At 39.9% G+C, this 27549-nt stretch overlaps 1 protein-coding gene across 8 annotated transcripts in view; it reads right to left on the minus strand.

Moving 5' to 3' along the window:
• The window catches only part of UNC5D (unc-5 netrin receptor D), a 503297-nt gene extending 478126 nt beyond the window's left edge, over positions 1-25171 (minus strand). For 5 of the 8 annotated variants that reach the window (XM_070499928.1, XM_070499923.1, XM_070499924.1 and 2 more), the window contains exon 1: positions 24766-25171. In XM_070499928.1, coding sequence (XP_070356029.1) covers positions 24766-24868 — 103 coding nt within the window. In that variant the 5' untranslated portion in view covers positions 24869-25171. The remainder of the gene's footprint in view (positions 1-24765) is intronic. The other 3 variants (XM_070499929.1, XM_070499930.1, XM_070499926.1) reach the window with 1 other exon arrangement.
• Positions 25172-27549: the final 2378 nt, after the last annotated feature.

Below are 27549 nucleotides of genomic sequence, written 5' to 3' on the forward strand. Positions count from 1 at the left end.
CCCCAGTAATATAGGAATATATCCATAATGTACCTTAGGGGCACATTTCAATGTTAAAAGTTAAAGAAATAAATAGTGATTTTTTTTATTGCAGTCACAAGTACAGTACCATAAGTTGGCAACTGAAAGAAATGACTGCCTATAAATTTACAGTATGTTATGAGCCACTGTTTTAAATGGCCATGAAGCAGGTGTCTGCTAGACACTTGCACAAAGCTAAGAGGTTCATAAAAATATAAATGAACAGTGCAGCTCTTGCTTAGATCTTATAATTTAAGAACTGAGAGGACACAAGGTTTTACTTTTAATTTGAAGAGTATACCAAACTGCACCAGCAACTACTATAAAGATAATTCCACACAGTCCATCAATTTGTCATAAAAACTAATTCAGTGAGACAGCCTGTTGTATTACTACTATTATTATCATTAAGGCTATTCATAAGAAAAAAGGCAAAAGCTGGGTGAATAAGGCTTAACATTAACTCAAAATAACCAGAACCAATACTAGAATCAGAAAATAGTTTTTCACAAAGTTCATCTCCTGAGGAAGGAGTGGAGAATGATTCCCTTTAAAAGTAGATGGCTACTGGTTAAATTAAATCAGTGATTTGAGAGTAGTAGGTGAAGCAGTGTCTGGCACTAAAATATACAAACAGCTACAACTACATGTAATCTTATATCTAAAGCCTAAGATAACCAGATAATCTTCATGTCCTTCAAAAACTGTTCACAGTCATTTCCCAAGTCATTACAAAATATTGTCAAGATTCTACAATAATCTAACAGTCTTGTTCTTTCATAAAATAAGCCAGATCAACACAACATGCTACTCCTAGTGTCTGTCTGGCTTAAAGTTCTCAACCTTTAAATAGCTCAGTCTTGAACCATGGAGAAATAAACTTCGCACAGGTAGTTTCTCATTCATCTTATCCTGGAAAACTTATTTTTATTCCCATCAAAATGGCTGCTCCAGCAGTGATTACATTCACATAGTTTATTTATTGTTTATAGTAGTTGAGAATATATCTTATCTGGTTTAACTTTCCCTAGTGGCTCACGAAAAGAAACATTTAGTCCTTGTGACAGTTTTATATATGGCCCTAGACACTTTGACACTCTTCCCATCTAGAGGCGAGGTCTCTGTTCCCTCCCTTTTTCAATCCAGATAGGCTTGTGATGGCTTCATTTTACACAGTATGGCAGAAGTGACTTCGGAGGCTAGCTCATAAAATTCTGTTTTCTGTCTGGTTCTCTTGTCTGGTTCTCTGTCTTCTGTCTGGTTCTCTTGGAACACTTGCTCTCCAGAGGCTCCATTTTGGAATGCTTCCTCTCAGAACCCAGCTGGCTTGCTGTAAAAACTACACAAAGAGGCCACGTGTAGGTGCTGCTGACATACCAGATATGTGAGTGAAGAAACTTCCAGGTGATTCGAGCCCCCAACATTCCTGTCTTTTCCAGGCATTCAAGGCTTCCTTGCTGAGGCCCCAGACACTGTAGAGCAGAGACAAGGCATCTCCAATTTCACTCTGCCCAATTCTTGACCCACAGAATCCAAGAACATAATAAAATGGTTTTCTTATGCCGCTAAATTTGGGATGGTTTATTATACAACAACAGTAATTGGAGTAAATCTTTGTATCTTTCACTACTGGAATATAATCTAACAAACAACATAAGCTCTGAGATGTTGAAACTTCTGCACTTTTTATCTATTTGGCAATCTTTCCATGTGGTATAGTTTGTTGTAATAGTTGTCCCTTCAAATCTTCAACAGTATTTACTACCCATTTTTCCAACAGTATTTGCCAACAAAGGAATGCATTTCAATTGAATGCCATAATGTTTGAGGCATATTATTTTGGCCATTTTTACCAAGGAAAGAGAAATAAACTTTTCTTCGAATGGTATACAGATAATTATCGTTCGTTCTAAAGAAAACTCAAATATACTTCTAAGCATTTATCATCAATAATAGTGAAATTTTGTAAACTACTGGACTGAATGCTGATTTTAAACATTCTGAGAAAAAAAAAGCATTTAGAGGCCTGTCGTAATGTTCTGAAGGCTTGTTTTTATTACAGAAATTTTAAACACATACAGTCAGAAATACATAATTAACCCTCATATATCCATCATCCAGCTTCAGCAATTATCAACATGTGGCCCATCTTTCCTCATCTCATCTGTATCTGCATCCACTTCCTTCACACTCCCAGGGTATTTTGATGCTAATCCCAGACATCATATCATTTCCATAACCATTTCTGTATTTATCTCTAACCGAGGAGTCAGCAAACCACAGCCTTCAGGTCAAATCCAGCCTGCTGCCTGCTTTTATAAATAAAGTTTTATTGGAATACAACCACACTCATTCATTAATAGATGGTCTACAGTTGCTTTCACCAGCAGTTAGATAGTTGTGACAGGGAATCTATGGCCTATAGCCTATGGCAAAGCCTAAAATTTTTACTATCTAGTCCTTTTTCAGAAAAAGCTTGACAACTTCTGCTCTAAAAAATAAAGACACTTAAAAAAAGAAAAGAAAAAGGCATAACATGCCTTGCTAGTCATTATAGCTCCATCCTTAGACTGGGTAACATCATTAAGTAATAGCTTCATATTACAATTAAATAGTAGTCTTAATATAAACTAAAGGGTAGAATTTACTGTTAACTGCAGTCCAGATCGAGCCACCTTAAAACAATTTGGCTGATTTTGCGTCAAATCTGATTTGGTTGTTACTGTTTTTTCTCGCGCTGTGGAAGACGGGGAGTATGCACTCAGACCTGGAGAGGCACGTCTCTGCCGTTTTCCTCTAGTTTCATCTGTGCTGGCCTCAGTAGGACTGTTTTCAATGTACTATTTGTTTGCAGGAATATTTATGAACCATCTGCCCATTTTATGCAGATCAGTTAAAACTACATCATCACTCAGCAGTCCACTGCAAGCCCTTTGGGTTGTGTCAACCTCAATTCTCCTAGGCTATCTCATGCACCACAGGTTGGACTTTCCTGTAGCCTGAGTGGGCAAAAGAGTCCATTTGTGTTTTATATATAAAAAAAGATTAATATCTTTTTTTAATTTCTAGATACAAAGTTAGATATTTGATGAAGTTTGGTGCAGGCATATGGATAATCCTTACTATATAGTATTCTCTGCCTTTTTATATACTTAAAACATTTCACGGAAAAAGATATTCTGCTTCTGTACCCCAAGAGATAATACTGCAAACCCCACTTTGAAGGCTTGTGGAGGAATTTATTCTTCTATTCATTTGCACTTACAACATCTGCAGTGCCTGAGCAACTAGATCAATGAATTGATAAGCCACAGCTTGTGCTGTAAATTTGGTCTGTATATCCTGTAGAATATAAATGGATATAAATGAGCCCATGTTTTCACTCTCCAAAATGCCACCATATCTTATAAATCACATGGCCTAGTTTGATTATGCTTGTTCCTGGACCAAATAAAGTATGACCCATGTAAGCTTTGTCTCAAAAAATAAAAAGTGGCCTTTTTCTAGGAAATGTATTAAAATAAATACTGATATTAATTATAGCAAATAAAAACACACATGAACATTATTTTCAGATAAATTTGTGGCGATTTTATACCACTGGAGTTTGCATCCGGTATAGTAGGAAAGGATAATATTATTTGCTCTCATTCGTCAAATGAGAAAGTTACTAGCAAGGAAACTTGCTGACAGCCACAAGGCAAGTCGGTGATCAAATGAGGGTCATCTAAGAGAATGTGGAGAACTGAAAAAATCAACCACCTAATTCTCACTCCTAAGGCTGGTTCACCTGTTCATTGCTTGTTCTTATAGCTACTCTACCTTTATCAAGGCTTAATATTCAAATACTCTTTTAAAGTCTAAACTCTTAATGTTTGGATATAAAGACACAGATGTGGAGCTTCATCACTACTAGGTTGAATGAAAAATTCCATTATTGATTAAAAATAGATAATTTATTAACTACCTATGATATGCCACACACAGATGAATAAAACGCAATTCCTTAAAGTTTACTATAGACTTACAGAAATAGGCAACCTATTAATTGCAACTTAATGCAATAAATGCCGTATTCGAAGTACTAGCTTCAGAGACAAGTGATTCATTCTACTCAGCGGAATTATTGGAAGAATTTCCAGTGATGCACACCTTTGAAATGGGTTTAGAAGACTAAGTAGGTGTTCACTGGCCTGATGGAGACGTCAGGCAAATTGGTGTCTCAGAAAATAAGCACATCCAGGGCTGGCCCCGTGGCCAAGTGGTTAAGTTCGCGCGCTCCGCCGCAGGCGGCCCAGTGTTTCGTTGGTTCGAATCCTGGGCGCGGACATGGCACTGCTCGTCAGACCACGCTGAGGCAGCGTCCCACATGCCACAACTAGAGGAGCCCACAACGAAGAATGCACAACTATGTACCGGGGGGCTTTGGGGAGAAAAAGGAAAAAATAAAATCTTTAAAAAAAAAAAAAAAAGAAAATAAGCACATCCAAAGGAGGAGTGCAGTGAAAAGCTTATGACATTTGAGGGGGTGGGGGTGGGGGTGTTTTTTTCATGACATGTTTTTGCAGTTGGAGTGTAAAGTACACAGTTGATTGTGGTAAGGGATGAAACTGGAAGAGTATATTGAGGCCAAATTACATTATCAAAGAGTTTGTACTTTATCTTAAAGGCAACAGAGAACTTCTGGGGGGATTTCGGAGGAAAATAAAAATAAGGATTTTAGAAATAGATTTCTGCTGCTGAAGATTAATTGGACTACAGGATAGGGGAAGGTAGTCAAATCTTGCTCTAGTACCTAGTATTATAGGATTCCATCTTGAATTTATGAAGCCATTGTTTTACTAAGTCTATAAATCACTTTGGCAAACAACACAATTATTTTAAGCATTTTGCTGAGAAATGAAATGTCCAGATCAAGATACCTCCTTGTGAGCAGGACATTTTGGGGTGGAGCTGGGATGCAAGTAACCATAATTCCGAATCTGAGAAACTGGCTCACTCTGGTTTTCCAGTGAAGCCCTTCTTAATTCTTTCAGTATAATCTTAGCTCCTCCAGTTTGGGTAAAAATCTGTTTCCTACTGAATACAATGCTTTAAATTTAACTACGCTTGGAAAGAGTTTTTCTTTTTCTTTAAGCTGGTACATCTGTGTTCAATAGTAAGTAAGCTTCTAAATCATTTCAAATGGAACCTAATGAAAAAGGCGAAATATTTAAGAAGCAAGGGCTGTCTATTGGGCAAATATTTACACGACATTTAAAATATTCAATATTTATTCAGCCAGCCATAATTGTCATTTCCAAGACATTAGTCAATATATACACATGCTAACTGAAAACAGGGGGAAAAATGACTCTAGAGGAGAAGAAGCTCTTATTGTGGCAACTGTTCTGGTTTTTAACTGCCTAAAGTTTAATATACTACAACTGAAGAACTTATTAATTTTAAAAAATGTTTCATTACAATCTCTCATTAGTTGCACCAAAACCAAAGAACCCTCCAATGACTGTTAAAATTTAGTGTGCAAATATGCAAATTTAACATTATCCCATTGCCTTTATATCCTGAAGGAAAGCTGGAGAGTTTTCTATGCTGTACCTTGGAGGTATTATTTGTACATGTCAATAAAGAGTGATCAAGAAACCCAAGCAGCTACAATAAATCCGTTTTTATTTTTTGCTAGCACTCACTTTATTTAGCATCATCAGACATATTCTTGCTTGAGATATATTTGGTTTCCAACACTGAAAAAAAGCAGCTGAAGAGCTTAATTAAAAACAACCTCCTTCCCAAATCTAGCAGCACAATGAAACTTCTAAACACTCCCTATTATAAAGACCTAAAAAAACAATAATATAGAGCACTTAAGATTGTTCTCGTCGGTTAAGAAAATACGTCTGAAAACCATTCTTCCCCCCATAATAAGAGCAACAGTCCATATTCTGAACCAGTAATGAGCCTCCATTAAACACACACACACACACACCAATCATTGTTAAGCCAGGTTGTACTTCCCTTAAAGGAAAGAGCACAAAGACAAGCATTGAGAGTCCTCCATTGAGGAATAGCTCTGGCTGGCTCTAGCATAATAAACTGTTGTTTACCTTTCGGATTCTATTTATGCGACATGCACATTGTTCATCATTATTAAATGATCCTTTTTTATCTTTCTATGACAGTTACATATTTTAACAGGTGACAGTTTGCCTTTATAAGCAGCAAAACACTGGTTTATTAGTATGCTTGTGTGGCATAAAATAGAGTTCATTTTTTACTGAAATAACTGGAGGAAAGAAACATCAATTGCGCAGGGCTCTGAATAGCTCAATGGGTATAGCAGGTATGGGCAATAAATTAAGATAGGTTTGCTTTATTTATGAGTCTTAGGTATTACTTCACAGTTGCTACTGCGCATGAATTTTAAGTGGCCCTGTGATGGGCAAGTCCGTCAGAAGCAGCATCATAAACTCTTACACACTTTCACAATTAATCACTTCTCTGCAGTAAACTCAAGGAATTGTGTGACTCTATCACTCAGAAGACTCTCCCTGTCTTCTACCACAGCAGTGCCGGCTGCGTTAAAAAAAGAAAAAGAGAGAAAGAGTCACTATGATACCACTGAGTCACTGAAATGGCAAAGTATGTTATCACTTTTAGACTCTAGCAAATCCCAACCCCACTCATTCGGGAAACAGCCTGCACTGTCCTGGGTGTCTTCTTGGAATAAGGGTCTGGGGCAATTCCTCAGCCTGTTGATTAAGGCTGTAACCTCTGGGTACACAAAAGAAGACGTCATTTCTGGCAAATGGCATTTAAGAATCACAACTGCTACACACTCCATATGCCATTGTTCACGTCTATGTTTAATAATAAATATAAATAAGTAAAACCCTGCCTGCAGATAATACTTTGCTGTATGTGCTTAGGGGAGAAGGCTAACAGGCCATCTAGCACAGAATGCCCTCATCTTGTGCTGCCAACGAATCTGGAGTTACTAGATCATTTCTATAGTTGCTCGTAGTAAGCACCTCATTGGGTAAAATATGGCCCTTTCGAATGATGGACCGCTTCAGAGGTGTCTGCTGTGCGCAGGTGTGGTGCAGGGCTAAGATAATGGGTCTGGCTGGTAGCTCCGTTATTTGTTTCCCACCTGACAGGTGAGCTGTTCTCTCCGCATTTTCGAGGAGACATAACTATACCTGTCACTCTGAAGGCAAAACTCGCTCTGGAGCAACACTGCCAAGTGCTTGATGGTTACGATTTCATTCTCAGGGGTCAGAGATGTGGCAAATCAGTGCTAAAGACGGAAGCAGTCATTTTCACAATTAAAATCCTAAAGGATGCCACTTATTTATATCCTAGCCTGGGCTTTGGGGAAAAACGATAAAGATTGTCAGTTAAAAAAGGAAAAATAAAATAAAATCCTGGCGACAGAGGAAGCTGTCTCACTTCTGAATGTGCAGCCCTCTCTGGCTCCTCACTTTCCTTACCTCGTCCACCCTCTTCCCAGCGTCCACACACACGGGCCCGGAGGATATGTCTTATACATGTTTTCATTATAGCACTCAAAAAAAAAGATCAGTCAGCTTTTTGCACTCTTCTCTCTCACTCAAGTTGCTTCTGCCCTTTGAAAATATGAAAGCCCTTGAGTGATTTTATATTTTCAAAGGGTAAAACTGCTAAAGAGCATTTCTCTATTTCAGAGAGGAGGAAAAAAGGTAAATCAGTCTGCCTAAAGTGTTCACTTGGAAAAAGTAAAAATGAACTACCAGTGTGATGGGAAGTAGTTACAGCACCTCGAGTTATAGATAGAGCACTCCGGAGTCCAGGGCTGGAAAACATATGGTCTTCAGATTTTTATTTTCTACATCTTAATTACTTCAGATGCATTTTACTAATAAATCAGTTTAAGAAGGCAGCGGGAAGGGGACTTGGCAAAGACTAATTGCTCTAATCTTAATTAATTTTGCCTATGAAAATTCCATATAATTGTTTGTTTCTATTCCAGTCCAAGAAAAGAAAAATGCAGAATATAATTTGAGGAAATATGATGATGCCATTGCTCTTGGCTACCTAGAGACGAGGCTTCATCACAACTGAGACAGCCTCCATACACGGGAGAACAATAAATATTCTAAATAAACGTATCCCTATTTATCTAAGTCTACAGTAGTCAGAAGAGCTCATATTAGTCAAGGTCTGATGCATTTTGATGCTGAGATAAACCCAGTATATGATAACGTACCAGGACTAGGAAAACCATCCTTCAAAGCTGTCTTGGGAGGGTTAAAAACAACAACAACAACAAAAAAAGAAAAAACTTCTTATAAATTTCAAAGAAGTAATACTATATCATCGTCATCCTGAGGAAAAATGTTTCTGGTGTCTTATTGAGTTAGCTTCATTAACACAAAGCACTACGATATGACTCTTCCGGAGAGCCTGCTGCCAGTGGTCCTGGGCACCACAAAGGGTGTGTCCACTAGTTCAGGCCAGTTGTTGAAAAATAACAAATATGTGCTTTTTTCACACTATATAAAACATTGAAAGTATGTAACAGAGATACACAGAACCTGCTACCAAGAAATGAACATTCTGAAAAGATAGGGACGGCAGAACTAAAGTATTTGGTTGTAGTACTTGGGTAAATGGTTGATCCTCTTTCCAAAAGGTGGAGAATAGGAAGTACCAGCAGAGACTTGCAGACTCACAGAGGTACCGTGAGGAATATGGCTTCTACCTGAGAACTCCCCTCAGGTGGTTATTTTTGGATTATCTGTTGGGGATTTCTGTTCTCTTTAATCCTTTCCTATATTTTCAAACTTCTTATAATGAGCACATAATGTTTCTATAATTTAGAAAAAAATACTTTCACCTAAAAAAGCTATTAGAAGTAGATATAAATAAAGCTCCCCTGGGCTCCTTCGTTGTGTTAATCTAACCATTTAGCCTACACATGACTTACAGGGTGGAGAAGAGAGTGCTAGCTCCTAAAAATCCTGCTGTCAGCCCTGCTGGCTCACTGACGCAGCTTCCCAGTGTTCTCCTGCCTGGAAGCCTCCAGCAGTAAACAGTCAGGTGAAGGAGATATTGCAAGTCCACCTTCACATCTTCCATCAAAGAGCTCCCATACTTCCCACTCCTTCAGAATGCTCACTCCAAAACTGTAATCATCCCAGGATGTGTTCTCCAGGGCCATCCGTTGGGTCAAAGGGTATTTCTACCCCGTGCCTTCTTATCTCTCTTTCCTTTTCCTATAATTGTCCCTTTTTACATCTTTAATCCAAACACCTTGGACTCTTAGGTTCTCTTCTGATTATACAAACTCCCAAGTATATAGCCTCATTCAATCAGAAACCTAGCATACATTTTTCCTAGCAGAATTTCCCTAACATGGAATCTTTGGATATTTGTACCCAGTTCTTTAGCTAGTACTGTGGAAATGTGTTATCATTCCCATAGTTTTTGTATTTTATTAGGTGGGGGGAAGCACAACGATTTCACCCAAACAAATTATACACCCAAATGGTGGAATGACAAAACATATTTATAAGCTTATGCGAAGGTTTTTGTTGTGTGCCTGTTTGATTTTTGCATTTAGAACATCTTGGAAACCTAACTTAGAGCAAACACAGCCCTGTGCTAGGTGTTGAGGAGCCACAATACAATAGGAAATTGTCTCTGACCTCAAAATGAGAAGTGAGAGAAGCTTACAAAAAAGAACTAAAATATGGTCTGATTGGGGCAATAACAGCAGTGATGTCAATGTATGTAAATATAGCATTCAACAAGAAGAAATCAATCTCTAGGAGAGGGGAAGATTCATGGACAGTGGTCCATAACATCAGTTCTGTTGAACTAGAGGCATGAACAAAGGCATAGAGATGTGCGTCAGCAGAGCGTGCTTGGAAAACGCCCAGTGTCTGAGTGTGACATGAACATTGTTAGTAACAGACTCAACTGGTCAAAGGGTCTTGGACCTGCCACCTATGTGTCTCTTCATTTACTTTCCAGTTATCTTCATATTAATTCATACTTCTAGACAGTGTCTGGTAGTTCAATCCTTTGCCCATGGAATTGATAATGAAAGGTGTTCTGGAATAAACTTAAGACAAAAGGAGTCAGGATCCACCAAGCTGTATGGCCTGGGCATTGCATTTAGACTCTATAAATCTCAGTGTTCATGGATGGGCAAATAGAATGAGATTGGTGGGATAATTTCTAAGATCCCTTCAATACCAAGCCCCAATTTAGTTCAATGAATTATCAAATATCTATTAAGTAAAAGACACTATATTTTGTTCAAGGGTATCGAAGAAGAACAAAACACCGTGACTGCTTACGCAAGTTTACATATAATAGGGGGTAAAAGAGAAACAAATAAACCGAAAACAACACATAAGGCAGCGTGTGAGAGGCATAAGAAAAGTACAAAATGCACAAGACAAAGGAAATTGTGGGACAGTTTTGAGGCCCATCGTGGAGCCCAGTTGAATAGAGGGTACATAAATGGCAGTAGGAAATAAAACTTCAAAGGTTGCTGGGACTGTTTTTGAAGAACATTTAAGGCGAAACTAAAAACTTCCCATGCATAGATGAAAGTTTCACACATTACAAAGATGACATGTGCAGATCATTAGAGAAAGGAGGGAGACTCCTCAATAAACAGTTCTGGGACAATTGATTATTTATATGAAAGAATGAAATTAAATCCCTAACTCAAACTCTACACAGAAAAAAAAATCTATTCAAGGTGGATTAAAGGCATAAATATGAAAGACCAAAATATAAAATTTTAGAAGAAAATATAGGATATCTTTAATGAGATTTAGGAAGAATTTCCTAAGCAATATACAAAAGAGTTGAGCACAAAATGATTGATAACATTGATTACATTAAAATTAAAAATTTTAGTTCATGAGAAAACATAAAAAATTGCAGTTCATAAAAAGAAATCTCAGAGAAGAAATTCCAATCACACATAATACATTAAATAATATTAAAAAACGCATACATTGAAAACTTCTGCAATTCAATAAGCCAAAAAAATAGAAAAAAATGAGCAAAAGACTTGAGTACATGTTTCAGTCACCTACTCAAGAAGAAATACAAACTGCAACAAAATATATGAAAAAATGTTTAACTTCATTAATAACAAGGGAATAGAAATTGTTTATCCAGAGATAATCACATTATACCTACTAAATTAGTAGAAATCTCTAGACATGGAACTATCAAATACTGGCCTATGAGAAGTGATGAGAACTCATGTATTGCTGAAAAATTATTTGGCATTACCATTCTCTAGATCTTAGTAATCTATCCTCAGATAAATGAGAAACATTTGAAAATGGATACCATTAGCCATGTACATGAATGTTACTAGTAGCACTTTTTAAAGTAGAAAAAAATCTGAAAACAACCCAATTTCACTAGCAGCAAAATAAATCAATCAATTATGGTTTAGTCACAGCATCAAATATTGTACTTGAGGGAAATGAATCAACAACAGTACATGCCATGACACAGATGAAACATATTACTGGGTGCGAAAAAAGCAATTGCTGAAGAATAGATGGACCAATAACACAACTTAAATACATCTCGAATACATGAAATTGTAAACTATGTTTAGAGTACATACGTATTTACTTAAATTATTTTTTAAAACAGGGAAATGATAACAGAATTCAAGCATGATTACTTCTAAAGGAGAGCCAGAAGGATGAGTTAAAGAGAAGCACACGGGTGAGCGAACTGTTGATAGTGTTCTGCTTCTTAAGCATGGCGGTAAGTTTACAGATATCCATTTTCATTTGATTTTTTTTAAACTACATTTACTCATATGCAATAATTAATACACCACAAAATGTTTTACAGAGTTTATATTTGGTTTCTCAGACAAATGAGGAATGACAGGCAGTACTTGTCAACAGGGGAATAATATTAGAAAAGCTTGCTTTAGGAGGAATTCCTATGCCCCATTTCCTAAAGTGGCCAAGGTGTGCCAGCTGTGTCTGGCTATCTCTTTTAGTCAACAACAGTGGTGCTGACTGGGACCTTGGCCTGCACTCTAAGAACTATACTGTCTGCATCCTTTGGACATCAAGACCAGTACAAAGACATTAATCCACTCATGAAGGTGACTACTTACCATTTACCTTCTGGGCCTGGGAGACATTAGATGAGCGTTGAAGGAAAATAGGAATCTCCATTTTGTGGGCCCTGTGCTTTTGCCCAGAAGGGAAATATATGTTACAACCTCCAACCTTGTGTTCTTAAAAGTCTCCTCCTTATTACATACTCTCTCATATAATCCCATTCATTTATGAATACTTCAGTTCTTCCTAGCAGGAAAAGTGTACCTCTCAAAGGCTGAAAAGTTTTGTGCCAGCATCCAGTTTCACCCAGCTAGGTCATTTGAGATGCAACATGGAAAGAAAAGGTCTCATGAGGATCAGGAGCGGTCACCTTCATCCCTTACCCTTTTGCTACAATAGGGGTTCTCAAGTATCTCCTCTAACTCTCAAAAAAGATCACTTTCTACATTTATACACAATCAATGCACCCAGTAAAGCAGTGGTTCTCCGTCTTGGCTTCCCAAACTGAGAATCATCGGAGGAACTTAAAATTAAAATACTGGTGCATCCTCGCCCGAGATTCTGATTTAACGGCTCTGAGATAGAGGCCTTGTCATCCCCCAGCTGACTGAGAACATCAGAATTACACTGTTTCTCTTCATAATTTAAATGACACACATATGTATTTCTATAAACAAGGGCTACATTAAACATTTGATGCTCATCTTCCAATCTACTGTCTTTAATAAAACTGTTTAAACACACATTAAAGTATTAAACATCAGCTTTAAGCTTAAAAAAAAAAAAGCTAATGCCCACACACATTCACAACACCTGTCTACGATTTTCTCACCTAACACTGGGTGACAATACTACAGGTGTTTGCCGTTTCGAAAGTCTGAAAAAATGGCTTTGAGTGATGACCAAGGATTTGTAGATTTAAAAGCTGACTACTATTTCCAGCAGCAACATCTTTCACTGATAATTGCTAAAAATAACCAAACCCTGAATATTTTGACACCTAATCTCCAAGAATCAGAAGGTTTCAACATCCTACATGTCTAACACTTTCCCAGCAAGGTGGCTTCGATATGAATAATAATCATGATAGAGTCACCAGAGTTTATAAGTTCCAGCTCAACCACAGGGATTAATTTTTGCAAGTTATCATTGCCATCAGAGATGCAGAATTCACATTAAAATAAAGAACAATAGGGAGTGCATAAGAAGAAGCAACTGATGCTTTTAAAATTACATCCATTAACTCTCTTTGGATGCAGATTTATGGTCTTTTGCGGGTATCATTGGCATGTTGCTGCCAACATTAAAAGCTTTCTTTGAAGAGCACAAGTCCAAAGCTTGAGCACATTTCAGATCTGCTCCACCTGTTGTCCTCTGAGTGTCCAACCATCATATCCATTTGAAAAACACCACCTCACAGCAGGCCCAGCAAACCATTCAAATGGAAAGTGTTACTTTCCTACCACATATGAAAATCCAGATTCAAACAGGGAAAAATAGAAATTGGAAGTGATTTACTTATCTAGATAAGAATTAGTAGGCATATGTCAAATGCCATTTTAAAATTATGTCCTTTGGGTAAAGCATAATGTTCCCTATTCTAATTAATGGCACTACCATTACATAGTATTAGCAGAAATGAAGTGAAAATATTCTTTCCTACGTGTAGATTTTCTTTAAATAATTATATTTAGAAAGTCTTTAGGATCCACTAGTGGATTCATACTGAGCAAATTTATTACCAAGGATGTAGAAGTTAAGTAATTAGAATGAACGCTTAACACACCCCCTAAATTTCACCCAAACACAAAACAAATCTATAATGCAAACCTCTTTTACAATATTAATTAGCTCTCCTACATGGAACCAAGTTGAGCCCCTCAAATCATAGCCCCAACATTCTATAATTAAGTCCAGAGTCAAAGAAGAAAATCTATCCTATTTCAAACGTATTTAGAAAAATATAAACATTTTAAATAAAGGAAAACATCCTTTAACAGAAGGGTAAAATGATCAATAATCTTTAGTCTTTTGGTATCATTCTTCTGAATTCTTTTGTGCCTCTATTGATTAGTTTTGTTATTATAGGTCTGAAAAGGAAAAGAGGCAAGAACGACATTGAGAAACGAAGATCTGGATTCATGGGCAAACACTGGGAGAAATGACCTCTAAAAGCCAAGCAAGCTACCTTGCTTCTCTAGACCTTGGTTGTTCATGTAGAGATTTGGCATCAGCCCAGAAATTTTACAGTCTTTTTCAATTACATAGTTTTATAATTTTTCTTCACAAATGGGAAATAGAGGGACATAGAAACTCAGTGATCAAATTAGTGTTTATCAAATGTTACACAAAAGTCCACTTCACTGCTTTTTATCTTCTGCATTTAGACCAATGCTCCTCCACAAAGCTAGAAAAAGCTTTACCCGCATAGCTCAAAATGAGGATCAACTGACTCCCTGAGCCTTCAAATCTCTTAACAAAATGGGAGAAAGTCATTGATTTGAAGCAAACTGCAAGGCTGAGTGTTGCATCTTGTGTTTTGTTTGAGTCAAAAGTGTTTTATTAAAATAATTTGAGATTATTTCACTTATCAAATCTGAAAACTTAACATGAAATTTAATAAATCTAGTTTCTATTAAAAAAGAAAAAGTCAGTCTATCAACTGTGGGCCCATGACCCAATTGAGCAACAGCGAGCTGCAGTGGAGTGGTTCCTAACCCCTTCAGCCTTTTTCCACTCAATCCACTTCTGTTGCTAGAGTTGCAGATATGTGTATTAGTTTATAATCACAGATTTAAGGGAAACTGATACATAAAATTAAATTTTTTGAAAATTCTTAAGCCAAGGCTTACTAGCATCATTCCTGAAGTCTTACTACCTTGTCCTGAAAATTCTACTTCCAGAGCATTTTTTATTGCAGGTTTTGGTATATATTTAAAATGCCAAGAAACGCTTCCTGAAATGATAAAAATACTGTGAATAATGGTACTGAGAACAATGAAGCGCATCATAGAATGTTAGAGTAGAAGGAGTTTTAAAGATAATTTAGTCATTTCTTCTCATTTTAGAAATAAAAAGAACTAGAGACAAAAGTGACATGTTGAAGGGCATTCCATGGTCTTGAACTTTGCAGCCCACCACATTGCTTAAATGGGAAGGGAGCTGTGACTTGAGGAAAAGACAAGGAGCAAGAGGAGACTGACACTTGGAGGTTAGATGGGCCAAACTGTGGACAGAGAAAGAAATGGGAGTATCAGAATTAAGAAGTTTACTTTCAAGTCAAAATTGTCTGCATCTCAGTTTGAACATTATTAATGCCATTTAAATTAACAGCATAGAATTTCAATGATGAAAGTTTGCTATAATGATGATATATGATATTCTACTAATACATAATATACACAAATATCCATGCATTAGGACACTTATCACCTTGACAATTACTAATAATTGTCTGTACAAGTCATGGGCTTCTCTGCTGCAGTATGTAATATGGTAGAGCTGTCTTTTCACATTATTATCCCATAAGTTGATATGCATCTCAAGCTGTCTGCTAAACTTGAGAAAACATCCAATAGTTTTTTGAGGTTTCTTTTATGTTGTTTTATTTTTTGCTCCAACGTGAAAAAAAATTTAATGACAAATCTTTTATTCAGCTTTATTTTTTTAAAGCAAATCCCCAAACACTTACATCCCACCCACACACCTCACAGTGACAAAACCTGTGAACCTTCTGATTGTTTTTTTTTTAAGGGAAACAACTTTGGAAATTTCCTGATGCAACCTGCTGGCAATCAATGTAGCTTCTGGTCCCAAGACCAAGGGAGGTGCAAGTGTTGTCTATATAGATGCAGGATAGTTAAACCTTTCCCAGCTCCTTTCAAATGTCTTATAACACTTACATTTATCTGGCAAAGAATTTTATTTTGTGGTGTGTATTTTTTCCCTCTCTTTCTAAAAATGGGCTAGATAATTCTTAAGGACACATTGATGAAAACTGTTATTGGAAGTCCAATTGCATTGTGCCACTACACTACTTTTAAGTATAAATTAAAAGACTTTAATCTTGTTTTACAACTGTACACAGAAAGAAAAGATGAAGCACATGCACTCAAAATGAATAATAAAGACAAGGTATTTAGAAAGCTAAGCAGACTGAGGAGCCAGTACTATATTTCTAAAAAGTGTTTGGTGTCTGTAATGGCATCATTAAAAATAAAACCACAGAACTAATTTGTGATTTTACTTACTTTAATGAACACTTTAAATCCTTTGAATTTTTAAGAAAATATTATAGCTTAGCAAGTTCCTCAGAGTATTTTACACATCACTTATTCCATACTACAGTAGGCCATTTTTAACACAGTCACAATTTTATTTTCCTCCCATCACTCCTGACACATTTCCTACTGCCCCTTTTCCCTGGTGGGGCCATTTCTGTTCATAACCATGAGAAATATAACATCATATAGACCAAGAAGACAACAGAGGTATCACTCAAAATGTTTATTCATTTATTTCTCCTTCTCTCCCACACGCTCATGCATCCATAGCCCTGTCTCAAGTGTAATGTGCACAGTCATACTGTCCAACATAATGTAACCAATCTATTTGTTATAAAGTAGAACTACATGGTAAAGAAGTCAAAAAAGCCTGGTAACCATTTGGAGACTCAGTTTCTAGTCCTAGTACTATTTATTGCTACCTGTCTGGGCTTTGTTGAAAAATCTCTAAAAAGCCTTGATTTCATCATCTGTTCAATTATCAGGGTCGATATGAAAATACAAAGTGATCACAATTGTGAATGTACCTTAAAAGTGTCAAGTTCCATGCAAATAAATTACTATTCAAAATGGCCATCTATGACAGTCTCACATCTTACACTTAATCGTCTTTCTAGAATAGTCTATCTAGGAATGTAGGCTTTACAATCTGTTGAGGGAAAAATATGTAGAACTCTCTTACAGCTATTTAATTCCTTCTCTAATAACTAAATTTTTCTGAGTGTTTTATCGCAAGATTGAGGAAATTTTAGAAATTTTAGCTTGAATATTATTTATGCCTTAATATAAAAAGGTGAAAGCAAAAATATTATTCAGCATGTGCCACTGGACAGGAACTGCCAGGTGCTGGGAAAGGAGTAGTGAACACGATGGGTCCTGCCAAGTGGAGAGAACCGTTTTGCAGGAAAGACAGACAAACTCAAACACTAGCTCCCACACCATGTGCTGACAACAAGCATCCAGCTGCTTGGGGAGCATCAGTGCCCCATACGAACATTGCTCTGTTTTCCTTAACCAGCTGGTTCTGTTCTACCTCTTACTTAACCATAGCCTTGTTCTCTCATTATCCTGAACCCCCTATCATTTTTAAGTGTACCATCCATCAAGATACATAAAATGAAGGAGCCCGAAAAGGGGTAGAAAAGCCTCTTACTTAACAAAAAACCTGACTTTGGGAAAACTGTTCAACTTCTGGGGGACTCAGTTTCCTCTTTACTACAAGAAATTAATTAGATGCAGGCACAAGTCTTCAATTACATCAAACAAAATACAAGACTTTTAAAATATTTGCATCTATCTTTACAAATACTAGAAGCAGGACATCATATTACATCAGAACGGTGCTCCCTGAATGGCTATTAGTGTTATGAGAGACTGGATGTTTGTCTGAGTTAAAACTGACATTTGTGGGGCCGGCCCGGTGGCGCAGGAGTTGAGTTCGCACATTCTGCTTCGGCAGCCCGGGGTTTGCCAGTTCTGATCCTGGGTGTGGATCTACACACCGCTTGGCAAGCAATGCTGTGGCAGGCGTCCCACGTATAAAGTAAAGGAAGATATGCACAGATGTTAGCTCAGGGGCAACCTCCCTCAGCAAAAAGAGGAGGATTGGCAGCAGATGCTAGCTTAGGGCTAATCTTCCTCAAAAACAAACAAACAAACAAACAAACAAACAGACATTTGTGTTTGCCTAGTCTTCTTTTGGCATTTTTAAAAGTCTTACATGGAATTCCAACACATACTGGCTTCCACGTGAAAAACAATATTGAAAATCAAAAATGTGAAATATTATCATCCATGGCTCTGCTCCTCAAAGTGTGGTCCATGGATGGTGTCACCTGGAAGCTTGTCAGAAATGCAGAATCTCAGGCCCCTCCCCAGATTTACGAAATCAGAATGTGCATTTTAATAGGATCTGCAGTGATTAAAATGTACATTGACATTTGAAAAGCACTGATTTCTGAGATTCAAATATTAGCAGCTTAGCTTCCATAACCCATGATCATTTGATTTCCCCATCCCAGCAGATTTTATTAAATTAAATTCAAATAAAGATGAGAACAGCTAAATAAGTACTGTTATTAGCAGAAACCACCAATCATTTTCAAATGATTCCAAGAAACATGTCACAAATTTATTTAGAGGCAAATCTTCTCATTCAGTATTTATACATACATTTACTTTTATAGTACGTTAACGAAACCATGAATGATATTAAACACAGTTGTCCCAGTGTTGGTTGGGTCCTTGAAGTAGTCAGGACACCTTCTTTTTAGCCTCTTGTATCTCCTGCTTCCTAGACCTGCCTGCCAATCATCTACCTGCTGGAATGTCTGCAATGTCATTTTCCTTTGGATTTACCTGATAGAGAAATTACAGCATTCAATTTAGGTAAGAACAGTGCATCTGTAAAGTCCATTCTTATTCACGTTCCACACTGTTATGCTGAAATTTTTCCACCTGATTCATCCCAGCCTCCCAACTCTGGGATGCAGTGGAGGGATACACAAGCCAAGGTCTCCCTCTTTCTGAGTGGGAAGGCTCTTTTGCAGTTTATGAGGCAAAATTTGGGGGCAAAAATCAATATCAGCATTAAGTGAAGCAGTCTTTGACCTCAGTTGGAAGACAGCTTTCGGCTTTCCAGTGTCTTTATTTATGAAGAAAACTGTGAGAAGGAATTGGTCATACAGGCAGAAGACAGTTCTTACCCTTACTCTTGTTCTCTCGGAAACAATATTAGGAAATATTTTATGTCCATAGTGGTCTGATGTAATCTGAGAAGCAATACACATTTATTGTTTCTACTTTAGCCCCATAAACAAAACCCTAATATTTCTGTCCCTTGGTTCTAGTTCAGTGAAGTCGGGAAGTAATGGGGGAGTGTTCAGGACAAAATACGTGGTACACACCATACTGCACACCAAAACCCACTCTCAAAAGAAGTACTCCAAAAGCACAACAGCGTTCACAGTGGATTCCTAACACAGTCCAAACCGAAGACATTAACATCCGCCTAAATCTGAAAATTATCTACGCACAGCATGTGTACGCGCACAATAAGGCCTTACGACGCAATGTGGCACAAACAATTAAAAGTTCTTTTCAAAGTGGAAATGCAAAATAGAAAGAATATCTATTTTCTATAAATGAATCTAGCCATCTGCCTCGCAAAAGCAGCAGCAGGAGGACCCAAAACAGCAGAAACAGCAGCCTCTGGTGTTAACAATCTATTCTCAAATCTCATGCTCCACATTTCCCCAGCAAACAAGACTAAAAATACAAGACATGCAACAAATAGTCTCTTGGGATCTGCCTTTCCATGGATGGCGTATTCAATCAGAGTAATATTTTCTGTTGAAATTCAAAATTGAAAAAAAAAAAAGCAAGCTATCATATTAGAAGCCGGCATTCAGAATTTTAAGTGTGAATCCAATCCCAAAGTATATTAAGCTGAATGGTGAGAGGGTGGTTGTTTTCACACAACATAAATCTCGGAGATTTATCGGAATATATTTCCAGATTTATTTAAGCTACTCTAAATTCCTCTACAACTCTCACAGTTATAGAGATATAATTTTAGCACTTTTGTCACCAAAATATAAGGGTCATTTCATTTTCAGCATAGTTAGAAACCTGTCCTTGTTGTCGGCTCTGGAGTCAGACTGCGTGGGTTCAAATCCACGCTCCTCCATAAGCTATCTCTGTGGCTTTAAGCAAGTGACTTAACCTCTCTGTGCCCTTTTTTCCCATCTTAAAAATGAGAATAGTAATATTACTTACCTCATGGAGTTATTTTAAAGATTAAATGAGTTAATGTGTGTAAAGCTTTTAGAATAATCAACGGCACACACTAAACACAATAATTACTATTATTACCTCATATTCAAACAAGGCTGCAAAAATGGTTTCTCTTAAGGAATACGCATAATATAAAGAGTGGTAGCAACAAGATGGTCGTTCTCATGCCAACGCTGGCCATTTAGCAAATGAGGGGATGAGCAGATAAATGTCTTTGCCTAGAGTATGCAGCTGGGAATGACAGAGGAAAGTTCCCATTGGTTATTCAGCCATGCTGTTAGTTCATGAAGGCATCAGAATAAGGAGGACAGAAAAGACAATGACATAGCTGGTAAAGTGGCACTGCCCAGGGTATGGGACAATCAGGATTAATGGCAAAAGTGTAATTAAGAAGGAGGGCCCATCTGGGCTCTCTGTGAACATGTGTGCCTGTCCATGAAGAGGATATCCTGTATCACCACCTCACCACCACCGCCTTCCTTAAGAGGATGTGATGTGGGGCCAGCCTGCTGGTGCAGTGGTTAAGTTCACACCTTCCGCTTCGGGAGCCTGGAGTTTGCAGGTTTGGATGCCGGGTGCGGACCTATGTACCACTTGTCAAGCCATGCTGTGGCAGGTGTCCCACGTATAAAGTAGAGGAAAATGGGCACAGATGTTAGTTCAGAATGTTAGTTCAGGGCCACTCTTCCTCAGCAAAAAAGAGAGGATTGGCGGCAGATGTTAGCTCAGGGCTACCCTTCCTCAAAAAAAAAAAGAAAAAAAGGAAAAAGAAGATGTGATGGAATAAATCTTTTTTGGTATGCCCATCTTTGGGATTAGATTTTAATACATGTGGTCTGCGTCTCTACTCTCCAAATTAAAAAAAAGAAGAAGAAAAGGTACAAGGGGGTGGTATCAAATATTCATTATCTCTGGAACAACTAATTTTTTGATAAATCTCTAAAGTTGCCAATATTTTAAGTTGGATATTATATTTGGTAGGAGGACAATAAAAAACAAGTTTACGAGTCATTGAGGCAATAGACAGAAAAGTGCTTCCCTAACCAGTAAGACAGCAGGTCTGGAACTACCTGACCGATCCAGTCATCCAGTTCTGAGAGAGCTCAGGCAGGAATCCTGGAGCTCCGTGGGTTTCCCCAGCCTACAGGGGACCACGTAAAGAACCACAGACCCACACAGAGGTCATCTGAAGAGTGAAGAAAGACGTAAGGGGGGCCTTATTATTTTTCATAGCAAGACTATAAAAAAGGTTGACAAGTGCTGCCATCATAGGGCCATGTCAGAACAATTCACTCTTCTTAAGAACTGAGATACTTAAAAGATCTCTTGAGCAGAACACTTAGGTAGGTAGGAAAAGAAGGTGCCACAAAGCACTCAAGCTAAAAGCACAACCCAAAAGTCAGAAAAAGTCAAATCCTGTAGGAAATTGGGAGAAAAGGCTCTTTTCTCATAGCCCTGTGGAGAGAGAGATTTTTGAGGAAAAGGAACAGAACGAGGAGGGGGGCTCTCATAATATTTGTTAAGGAAGAAACTACTATAGGTTTAAAACTATATGCGCTAGGTAGATAAAGAGATTTAAGAAGGCATGGACCATATGACCCTATTATGCCTATAAAATAAGTGTACTTCTCTTGCCTTTAATGTATTACTGTAGTTAACTGTAAGGAAGGGTTCATTGTCGAGGACATTTTTAAAGCAAGGAATTGTGTGAAAGCTCAGTCTATCTAGAGTTACCTTCCTCCCTACCTTTGGACTAGGATGTCTCATGTACAGTATCTAATACAGGAATCATGACCACACCAACAGCACTACTCCTTTTTTTCAAAGAAAGAAAATAAATCAGTATGACAACATGATGTGGATTCAATTAACACTTGGCAGGTCACAAATAACTCTTAAGCAACCTTCTTTTAAGTTGGAAAGTGTTAAAATATATAGTAATCACAGCACCAAAGTGCCTTCCTTAGAGTATGCGACCAGTCAGGAAATAAATCTGGAGAGGAAAGTCTTGCTTATGCGGGAGGGAACCAGAACACTGCTCCTTGGGTCACTACCAGATTCTGGAGGTCGTCCCCTGCCCCAAGTATTTTCCTCTCTGAGTATATTCAAAGACAATTATCTGAAATCTCCCTCTGATTTTCAGAGGGTTTCACACTAACTTTGCAGGGAAGGAAAAAAAACAGGAGTTGGTGCAACCATCTTGGAAACAAAGGATAAATAATTGTAAGGAAAATGCTACTGAATTGTTAAATATTCGTATACCATCAAAGCAAATGGCATAATTCTGCATATCCTTTTGTTTAGAGAAGGCAGAATATCTTGGTTCAAATCAACATGCAGTCTTGCAGAACAAAAAGTATTTATTTGGATAAATAAGAATAATCTAGGGCCAACCCTATAAAGTGTGATGAGACTACTGAGAGCATGCCACAGAGGGCACCTCATCTTGCTCATAATGAATGGGCCCCTTCCTGGGCTTCGAGAACCAAGGAACACTGAAACACACCCTTGGCTCTGATCACTCCAATTGTGCCCACCTGTCCAAAGCCAGGTGCATGTGGCTTCACAGGTTTCGTCGCCTGCTTACTGTTCATTTCTTGAGGAAGCTCTGACAGATGCTAAAGGTAATGGGCTTCATGCTCCAGAAAGTAAAATATTACAAGGGAAATATTAGTCAGATTTACTGCTCCACTCCATGTGTCTTGAACATTACTACGATCTGTGCAAGACATTTGTTGTAAATAAGCCTGCAGAGTGTACAGTATGTTTTCCAGGAGACCTTTAAAGAACAGCTTGCAGACAAGAGGTGCTAGCCTTAGTTTCGCAGCCAGCAAAACTCCATCCAAGAGGCTTTTGGCATGTCCCCACCTCTTGTTTACAGCTGGCTTCAAGACAACTCCACCAACCAAATTCCAAGAGGTCAGTACATGGAGTCAGCCACTGTTGGGTATTCTGCATCGAACAGCAAGTGAGAACACAGACATTTACAGCAACCCTTAGGAAAGAAAAGGCCCGCTGCTTTTCCCCATAACAGTGTATTAAAAACAAGTCAGAGCTGACTTTGCAAGGAGGCATTCTCCGTAGTAAATTAAATGGCTGAAGCTTGTGCTTCTTCCAGCAAGGGAAAGAACTATGCTTCCCCATAACCCAGAGTGTGCAATCACTGAGGCTCATTTTTAAACCTTTGCTGCTTTTTAAAAAGCCTGCTCCATTAAAAAAAAAAAAAGTTTTCAGGAAATGAAATGCAAATAGTCACTGAACAGGATCATTAAACGGAGAGCCTCTATCCACCTTTTTCTTTTCTTTTTTTTTAAATTCTTCATTCCAGGCAGCACGACTGCTTTTAACACACCGTTAGCTTTTATAAAAATGAGATTATACTGGCTCTTTTGTGATCGTGCTCAACCCCTTCCACCCTTTCCCGTCTCGCGGCTCCTCAGATGACGTGCAGGATAGCCAGCAGAGCAAGGTGAGGTGGTCAGCTCAGTTCCACCTCTCAGCAGACAAGCGTTAGGTAAATCATTTAATGCAGTTACATATTCTAAGCCTAATGGACGACACACAGGGAAAGGGAAAGGTAGAGAAGGGCGGGAAGGAGAACCTTCCGGATTGTTTCAAAGGTAAAGCCACCATACTCAAGCTCTATCTGAAACTGACTCTGATCATCTTCAAAACAAGTCCGCGGGATTTATCTTTAAGTTAACGCTCCTGTTCCTCGCTCAAGGTGGAGCTGAAACCAATTGCAAAATTTCGCTCTGCTGGAGTCCAGAGGATTCAGGAAAATGGTTTTATGTTTCAAAGTCGGAAAGAAGCAGCGGTTTCCCTGCCGCTCAGCTGGGGCCCCGCGCTCGCGAGCTCCCTAGCTGGAGGAGGCACCGGTAGCGAGAGGAGGCGCCGGGTGAGCGGCCTCGGGCCAACTGCTCATCCAGGCTCGGCACTGCAGGAGCAGTTAAACGCAGATGGTGCACAAGCTCTCCCCAGCTCCCGCACACACGCGGCCTCCTCGAAAGAAAGCAGAGTGCTGGCTAGCACCTCCGGCTAGTGTCCCCCAAGGGGTGTCAAGCTTAGCGGACGTCAGCTTGGGTGTTGCTCCCCGAAGGGAAAAGGCGCCCTCTCTATTCAAACCCCCTCTACAGAGACTCCCACCATCAGGCCCCTCTCCCCAGGAACTCTGGGACATCACTCCGGGCACCCCACCCCCGCCCTCGAACGATCTCTCCTTGGAAGGAATTGGAGAGGACAGGGGAGAGCGAGACTGGAGTGAAGCGGTGGGTGCTCCAGGCTGCAGCAACGGGGAAGGGCTTGGAAAATGGAGCAAGCGAGGAGAGTAAGGAAAGGTTAGGGGGGCCCGGTCACAGCAACCTGTAGGATTGCGGCTGATCGCAAACTTGGGGTGGGAGGCAGTGGTCCCCTCGGAGGTCCTCCGCCCGAGGGCCATCCCGTTGGGCTGGGCGCGCGGAGAGGTGCAGGGCACAACTTGGGGAGCCAACGCCACCGGCACGGGTCCCGCTCCGTCTCGCCCTCGCTCTCGCCCCAGCCCGCCGCGCGCTCCGCCCGGCGCTTACCTCGGGCAGCCGCAGCCCCCGCAGCCCAGAAGCAGAGCCCCAGCCAAGGGAGCCAGCGGCGCGCCCCTCCAGCGCCTCCTCCTGCGGTGGCCGCTCTCCCCATCCTCGCCCCGCTAGGGAGTACAGTTCCTTTTCCGCGCGCCGGGAGTCCAGGAGCGGCACGGCAAGCCGCGGGCCGAGACGAGGGGTCTCGGGGGCTCTAGCGAGTGACTCTGCTCCGTGGCCGCTCCCTACAGCAAAGGGTCAGGGCGCTCCAGGCCGCCAGCTGGGCACCCAGAGGAAGCGCGTGCCCCCATAGCCTCCCACGGCGCGGCGACCGCTGCCGCACGGCCGCTGCCCGAGTCGCCCGCCGTCCCCGCCGTGCGGTTCTCAGTGTTCCCGCGGTTGCGGGGCTCCGGACTAGGGAGCGGAGCAGCGCGCCCGCATCGCTAATGAGACCCCCCGCGGCCGCCCCTTCTCCTCCCCTCTGAGCGGCAGCCAATGAGCCGGGCCGGGGCGGGGCGGTGGGCGGGGCAGCGGGTGCCCACGCGCGGGGAGGGAGCCCGGGAGGCGCAGGTGAGCTCCGCGGCGGCGGCGCTTGCCCCCCGGTTCCCCCGCGATCGGCAGATAGTCCTGGCTCCGGGAGAAAGGAAGCGGGGCCAGAGCCCGGCGCGGGGAGCCAGGCACACGCCTTGTGACGGGAGTAAAGCCGGCGGGCCTCTTGGAGGCGAACCCAGCGCAGAAAGATGTGGGCATCTCGGCTTCCTAACTCAGAGTCTGCTGTTTCCATGAAACCTCCGTTCTGTTCAACTTTGAGCCCTTTCACGGCGCTGCCTCTCCTGTTTGCATTTTTAAACATCAGATCAGACATCGCTCCGGAAAAATTCAAAGGAAGAAAAAAAGACTTAAATGCCAAGTGGGGAAAAATAACACTAGAATAAATTGTTGTCGCAACGATGCTGAATATGGACGCATATAAGAAAAGAGGTGGGGGAACCACAATCATGGGTGCATTGAGATATGGGATCCATTTTTATTCTTACTCCTCCCCCCACCCGCCCCCAATGCCCTTGTCTGTGGTCCTAGTCTCCCCGGAATCCTCCAACTTTTCAGAAAGCTCCCTCTTTTATGATGGCTCCTGTTTTTGTTTGTTTATTTTAATCTGGGCCCTGGGAACTGTCTTGCTTCTAAATTATCAGGAAAAGGAGAGTCTTGCTGGGCCTTTGTAAGAAAAAGGAAAGCAGACTTTTCTTAAAAGTGTGATTTGTTTTGAATAGACTGTCAAATCTTTCTTTAACTGCTTTTGAAAGTACCTCATGGCTGCGTCTCTTTCTTCCCTCCACAGGAGGAGTAATTTAGGAGAGACTGCCTTAGGCCACACAGTTTCAGAGCAAAGAACACACCTGGGGAGTTAGCCCTGAGTCCAGGGCTCCACAGGCAGAGCAGAGCATCCCCTCTCGCTATATCGAGCCCCCAAAATGGTGCCAGAACTCAGCTGGTCAGAGTATGTGTCCCCTTTTGCCTGGTTGACCCCAATAGAGAATGAACTCTTGGTTTGAAAGAAAGACAACCTTCCCAACAGTTCCCTGCTGCCCACACTTAATATTGATACAAATACTTTTAAAAACTCCATCTGTCTTGCCAAGTGCTACCTGCTCCCAAACACCTTTCTCTGGAGAATAAACAGTTTAAAGTGAGGTAATTGTTCTGGATGAGGTAATTGCGCTGGCTAGTTTTCTTCTGAAGAAAAAGGGGATGTTAGGCAGAAAGATTGATTCCTTGATAAGCACCTGTGCCATCCTTCTCCTGGGAGCCACCAGACACTGAATGTCAGCGCAAGGAGCCGATTGTCTCCTCGAGTCTTCTTGCAGCTCAATAAAAGGTTTAGGGCCTGGTCAAGAACACCAAGCTCTAGGGAATGAAGGCTTGAAAGCCAAGACGGATGTGGCGCTGGCTAGGGACTTGCCTGAAAATCTCTTTAGAATCTTGGTAAATGAGGGTTTTGTCCTTTTCCTCTGAGAAGGTGAATTGAGAATTAATCTACCAAATATGCTTTACCTGTCTTCTGGAAAATAGTCATTCATCCTCTGACTTTCCTTATTTTTCAAGACTATGTGGCAGTTCTATCACAAATGAGTATTTTCTAAAAAAGAAAAGAAAGACAGAAAAAGCAATTACTGTGTTTCCAAGATAATATTTAAGTATTACTACTGTCCCCAGAATGGAGCAAAAGTAAAAACAGTTTTAGTCTGAAAAAATATCTAGGAAATAGATGAGCTAATATTGGGTTAATCATTCAAATAAAATTGCAATGACAAATGAAAGAGAAGGAGGGAAACTAAGAAGCTTTGAGAGCATACACTGCTCAAGGAATGGGTCTTTCATATATATGATTTTTCTGTAGTAGAACCAAAACCTGGAAGATAGGTACAATTATCCTTTTTTGGCAGATGAGGAAAGTGAGGCTGAGCACAGAAGTGATTTGCCCAAGATCACACAAGTAAGTGGCTGAATATCAAGAATGAGACACCAATTTGTGTACTTCTACACCCAAGATGAAGCCTGAGGTAATGTCCTCTCAACCAGGTTTTCCAGAGGTAGACAGTCCACGTCATCCTCCTCGGTACTGTTTAGCTATTGGGTTAGGAGAAATTGGATCTTCAATATCACCCCCACATATTACACACCATGTATTAATTATCAACCATATAGTAATTGTGTTCCACCTAGTAATACACTCTGTATTCATTTAATTCTATTTTAAAACATGTATGAATTATACTCTATTTGATTTGGAGAAATACA

The sequence above is a fragment of the Equus asinus genome, chromosome 27, assembly GCF_041296235.1.
Source record: "Equus asinus isolate D_3611 breed Donkey chromosome 27, EquAss-T2T_v2, whole genome shotgun sequence".
Lineage (NCBI taxonomy): Eukaryota > Metazoa > Chordata > Mammalia > Perissodactyla > Equidae > Equus > Equus asinus.